At 38.2% G+C, this 6158-nt stretch overlaps 1 protein-coding gene across 3 annotated transcripts in view; it reads right to left on the bottom strand.

Moving 5' to 3' along the window:
• Window positions 1–6158, bottom strand: part of LOC115237451 (N-acetylglucosamine-6-sulfatase-like) — a 21957-nt gene that overhangs the window by 13881 nt on the left and 1918 nt on the right. The window contains exons 5-10 of one of the 3 annotated variants that reach the window (XM_029810500.1): window positions 5966–6136; window positions 5675–5876; window positions 4931–5229; window positions 4735–4851; window positions 4533–4646; window positions 3654–4349 (exon numbers count right to left, since the gene is read on the bottom strand). In XM_029810500.1, the coding sequence (XP_029666360.1) occupies window positions 4191–4349; window positions 4533–4646; window positions 4735–4851; window positions 4931–5229; window positions 5675–5876; window positions 5966–6136 (1062 nt within the window). In that variant the 3' untranslated portion in view covers window positions 3654–4190. Of the gene's footprint in view, window positions 1–3653; window positions 4647–4734; window positions 4852–4930; window positions 5230–5674; window positions 5877–5965; window positions 6137–6158 lie in introns of those variants that run through there. The other 2 variants (XM_029810502.1, XM_029810501.1) reach the window with 2 other exon arrangements.

Genomic DNA, 6158 nt, shown 5'->3' with positions numbered 1-6158 from the left:
GAAGAGCGCGTGCGGAAGCTGAGCAAGACGGAAAGGGGGTTGAGAGGAAGAGGATGAGAGAGAAAGAAAAAGATTGTGTATGTGTATGTGTTTGTGTCTACGTGTGCGCGTGCCTAGTGTGCGAGTCTTCTACTCTTAATTAATTATTTCTCCGCGACAAACGCTAGAGCTAAAGTAGACTGAGAGTCTGAAAAGAAAAGCGCACGGAGGCATATCGAATCGCGATATTTTTCCCTGACATTGACATTATCAACGAGAGCTTTTTCGCTATATAGATATCACGGACTAATTTCAGACAAAATTGAAGCGGCGTAAGTGTGAAAAATGCATTGGACTTTAAAAAAGCGCATTTTCGAGCGCGCGAATGGCATTACGCGAATTATGTTCGCGTGATTTTCTTTGAAGAAATACTTTTCGCAAGCAAAGTAGCATTTTTCATAATAAATGAGCGCTACAGAAGTAGCAGCTGCGAGTTACGAGACCGAAAGAGTTTTGTAGAGTAAAATCAGAGCACAGTGTACTAAACATCTCGAGTTTCCCGTGCCTTTATTTACGAATTCCCTGACCTGTCGATTCTCTCTATAAAAAAGATTAGCCTTCCAAGAAAGCGCTTACGCATCCCATTAACGTTTTATCGCGCTTTCGAGAATGTAATTCGGCTGCTATCAATATAAATCATCCATATCGTTTATCGCGATCGGGTGATATAATTATGAAACTCCCCTCCCCGTTCCTTTTTCCTTAAAAAAAAAAAAAAAAAAAAAAAAAAAGCTAAAATTTCTCTCATCCTTTAAATAGTTTTTTAAACATTCAGTTTTAAATTTGCGATCGATATAACTCAAATCATAGAATTTTGCTAAGACTTAAGGAACAATAAAAAAAAAAATTATTCCAAGAATAAATTTTTTTATCCTTGAAGCTTATTTTTAGGGAGTAAAGTCGCTTATAAAACTTCGCCCAAACTATTGGTATCCCGAACATTTTCCTCGCGATGAATTTACTCAGAATCGGGGAAGCCGGTGCTCCTCGTGTAGCAGCGGTATCCGCGAACTTAAGTACTTGACGAGATCTTGGAACACCCAGCTATTGTGTCGTCTTCTCGCTGCTGTATACGCGAGACTCGCGCTCGTTTCTCGAGTTACAAAACTCGAAGCCTCGCCGTGCCTAAAACAATATTGGCGGGGAGGAAGGGGAGGGGGCGAGCGGGGGATTCGGTCGGGGTTGTGCACATTAGATATTTATTTAAGGCCGTCGACACGGCCGCTTTGCTACTCATTCGCCGTGGAACTCGGCGTATTGCGTGTGCGTGTGTGCGTCAAGTACGTGCATGTGCGTGTGTGCGTCATTGACATGGGTACCGCATAGCAGTCTTTGGCACTAAGTACCCCAAACTCGAAATGTTGACCCGGTTAATAGCTCCGTGTTTGATTAGACTACTGTAGTTCGTATAAGCCGTCACCGGTAATGCGAGTTTCATTTCGCCGGTCTCGTGTTCCTCTCGTTATGCAGAAATGGATCGGATAATTAAAGGACGCGCCCTGCTTGTATCTTTGGTATCGCGCGCGGAAAATTGAGTAACGCTATATTTAGCCGATGGTCGTATATATTCGTGATCGTAACGGTATCCTCTAAATCTAAAACATGCCGAGCAAGTTGATGCGAATTAGTTTTCTTTGAATTTTAAAGAATAGACTTGATATGTCCCTTGTAACTTTGAGAAAAGGTTTAGATTTGTAATACATTTATCCTTTGACCGGAAAATATCGATTAAGCTGATTTTAAAGATTCATCGTTCTCATAGTTGCCGTTTATTAAGACGAGCTCCGGCAATTTCGCCGTTTTAGCTTCTCCCGGGATCTTGTTACGCGTTCAACGCGATCGTCATAAGACCCGTCAAAGGAAGCGCGCTTTTACTCCGTTATTTTCCAATTCACTAATTTACAGTAAATTCGCATTTTCCGCGTTACCGATCTCGAAGTCGCGGAGAGAAGGAGGCGCGAGTCAAGGCAAAGGAAAATCAGAGGGCACGCTTCGTTTCGCCCCGTGCGCCGGGTTACAAGGGGGAAAGGTTAATTATCGAATAACAAGGGATGCCGTTTGAAGACAGATCATTGGAAAACTCTCGAGATTGTAAATTGTTTAGTTTTTAATGCGCCCGACGAACGTCGCGATTTTCGATCTTAAGAGAACGAGATCCTGCAACTATCATCGTAGAGTACAATGACAAATCGCCAATCGTTTTATTATTATATAATATATCGATGATATTATTATATTATATAATAATGCATAAAAATAATTGCGATTGACATTTAGCGTTTAGATGCAAAGTGGCTAATTAAGAGCGAATAAAAACTAAAAGATTAAGATGAGAGAGAGAAATTAAGAATGGATTTACACGATATACTTTCCACGAAATTGCAAGTTAATAGTCATAATTAAACTATACACATCTTGCGTGTATTTATAAAGTTTTTAACAAACTCATATCATTATCTTGTAATCTTTATACATTTTTCACGAGAGATTGATACCTTTTGTAAACCTTTCCGCGGTACGAATGCAAGTTGGCATAAATATCCGCTAGAAGAAGAAACCCCCCGCTAAAGAGGAGAGGGAGAGAAGGAGCGAAGGGAGGGGCCCCAAAAGTAAAGCCTGGATCTACGGCTCGAAAGGTAACGAAAGCCATTGATCCTGGCCAACAAGGAGGCGATCGCTCGCTCGAATGATCAATAAAGAATAAGAGAATAAAAGAATTCGTCCGCAAGCCGACTTACACGTCTCAGCAACGATGTAACGAAGATCACTAAACGCCCAATCGAGCGATCGATCGAGGATCCGGAAAATCCTCTCGTGCAATAGCATCGGCTACATGCACGCGCGTGCGTCGCTGTCAGAAATACAACTGAGTTACATGTAGATTATAAACTGAATAGAATAAACCATTACTAGATAATATAAATGAAATATATATATTAATGAAGAAATAATTATCGCAAACTCTAACGATATCTACTTTTCGTCAGTCTGCTCTTCGAGCAATTAACTTGTTAAAGATTAACTTTTAAGAGATAAAAGATAAACTTTCTGCAAAAAATACAAAAAAATAAAAATTTATAGGAGTTTATACTGCGGAATTGCCGTGAGATTTCTCAAATCAGGTTATGCAATCATTATAAAAATCGATATGAATTGATTGCCTTAAATTTAATGAATAAATTGAACGAACAGATGAACCGTTCGTAAATTTCACGCAGCACAAATTCCTTTCGCGATTCATCACTTTAACTCATTTATTTTTCACCGAGAGATCGCAAGATGCAAATCTTACGGAATAAGTCCCAGTTTTCCTCTCGGTTTTGTCGGCCACGCCGCAACTTTGCCAACGATAATCCCAAAGGCGATCTATCGCGCACGCGGCCGCTAGATTCGCCGTAATGCCATCTGTGCAAACGATTAAACGGGCCCATGGGCCCGGCTAGTCTACAAACATTTTGACGTTCATTCACGTTACGTGAAAGAGCGTCTCTCACGCTCCTTGACACTGAAAGGGGCGAACCCACGATGCTTTGTGCGTCGGCACTCGCTGACCTCATCGTATACGCACTTTCGTGAAGAATATCCATGCATGCGCGAATACTTAACCCTTTGTATGAGCAACCAAAAGATACACGCTTTTATTTCCTGCCTATATGTCGCATATAAAATCAAAAGCAAAATATATATGTAATAAAACTAAAAACTGTAAACATATTGAGATATTTTTATCTGTAAAGATCCTAAATTCCTTTTGATTATTTATATATTTAATATAACAACCGTATATCTGCAATATTATCTCAATATATACGTTTACTAATTTTGATATCCATAAGATACTTATAATCCTTACATGTGTAAAATAATAGTGCGAACGAGCCGGAGTATATCGAGTAAAGAATCGTTTTTCGCACGCATCGTCACAAATCCGCGGAGAAATCAGAAATGTTTTAGCAATAATAATATATGCAAATATGTACATGTCTAATATAGTCTCGATTCTGTCTTCAATGCTCGGTTTTTTCCACATCGTCCTTTCCTCCTCTTCCCTTTACTTTCGTGAATACCGTTATTGCTATTCAAATATTCGAGACTCTCTTTCTCTCTCTCTCTCTCTCTATCTCTCCGCGGGGCTTTAATAAAAATATTTGTTAAGAAAACAGTTCTCCGTTGGGGAGGGATGCTGCCCTCCTCCTTCGAGCAAGGCGAGTTATTCTTATATCCAGATTCGCGGCGTATTCTTCGACGGCGATTTCCATAAATGCAATAATTCGAGATAAGACAACTTTCCGCGCTCTTGTTTCCGCGATCTAGAACGGACGGAGACGTTATATCATAGCGCGCGATCTTTATTACAGTAAAAAAAAATAAAATAAATCGTATCTTTATAAGACATTAATAATTTCCCATAAATATACATGTATAGAAACGGTATGTAATATTATTCAAATTTACTTCCCAAATGTGAAAACGCATTCCGCATTCTGACATACCGCCATTCTCTTGAGACGTTTCCTGAATCTGGATCTCAATTTTTTCTTCATAGTATATCCAATATTCGTCATTTGATACTTATCAACGTATATATCGTAAGATTCGATAAATCTCTGGAAAAAATGATGAAAATTTTCAATGCGAAATGTTTTCAAGATGTTTAAAAAGCATAATATACGTATATAAATCTACAGGTAATACCTGATCATCTTCAAAGATGCAGAAGATGTTATTGAAGTATGGAGAAACGCGACGAATACAACTGAACGTATTGTTCACAGCATCCTGACATTTACACGCCATTTCTTTCATGCATAGCTACAATATCATACAACGAGATTAATGTACATAATTCGAAAGAAAATAGTTTTTTAGAATTTAAATATTTGAAACTTACTGTAATATTAGGATCGCTGTCGCTCGGACAACCGGACGACGGGGTCTTTTTAGATCTCTCTCCCCTGTATTCTATCAGAACAGTGCGATCTTGCGGTAAATCACGCGTTGTTTTAAACAGCGTTCTTCCGTCTGATGGATATTCTATACCGGCTATATCTAAGAGCGTGGCGAAGATATCGACGCTGCTAACTGCCGCGGAAATTGTAGACGAGTCAATTCCTGGACCGGATATCAGTAATGGAACTCGTATATCTGTTTCATAGGGTTGACGCTTATCCATGGGCATGCTAAATTGTCCTATCGAAATAATGCACGTCTTGTATAGACAATTTTATAAAAGATCCGTTAAAAAACTTATAAATATATATTATCATTTATTTTCTTGAAAATATATAATTTAAAAAATTAACATTGTTTTTAAAATTAGTTTAAAATTAGCAAAATTTAAATATCTACTATTGGAGACGCGCGACCTAAGCATAGCACACAACACAAAAAACCATCTCGTCGCGTAAATATAATTATTATGGTTATAAAATAAACAATTCATATTTATATATTTAATAGCTTTTAGCGCTGTTATTGTTGGTTTTTTTTTTTTTAGTTATTAGCTGAGAATTTTTCGATATCTTCGAGACTATAAAAGACAAAGTTGCGAATCTAATGATCATTTGTGCTTTGACGTGCGCTGCCTGTGCTTCGTTTAATTTTTAACATTGGGATATATTATCGAATCACGTACCAACGTGATATCCATTGTCGGAGGTATAAATAAAATAGGTATCGTTCAAGAGATTTCGCTCTTTCAATAAATTGTGTATATTTTTAACGAGCTCATCGACCGCTAACAAAGTTTCCCATCTCTTCCTGTATATCTCATCCAATTTTGGTAATACACTGCTTGGCAAAGGAGTTGGACCTTTCCTAACTAACCAATGTTTATCCTATTTTTAAAAAATAAAAAAATTATACATACCAGATAATTTCAAGAGAAATATCTGATATATAATCATTAGCGTGTACGATGCTATACCTGATGCACGGGAACGTTAAAGTTCGGGGTTCTCTTTGCTTTTGTGCCATTGTATTTGTCATTATGTCTATCAGCAGGTGTAAAAGGCGCGTGAGGGGCCGGAGGTGCTAATACCATGAGGAAAGGTTGGTCGTCGGAGTATCCGTTAATAAAATCTACAGCCAGATTATTCTAGAATGTATATATATATATA

The sequence above is a fragment of the Formica exsecta genome, unplaced genomic scaffold, assembly GCF_003651465.1.
Source record: "Formica exsecta isolate Colony F162 unplaced genomic scaffold, ASM365146v1 scaffold295, whole genome shotgun sequence".
Classification (NCBI taxonomy): Eukaryota; Metazoa; Arthropoda; class Insecta; order Hymenoptera; family Formicidae; genus Formica; species Formica exsecta.
Note: the sequence above shows the minus strand (reverse complement) of the source record. Positions and strands in the feature narration are given on the sequence as shown.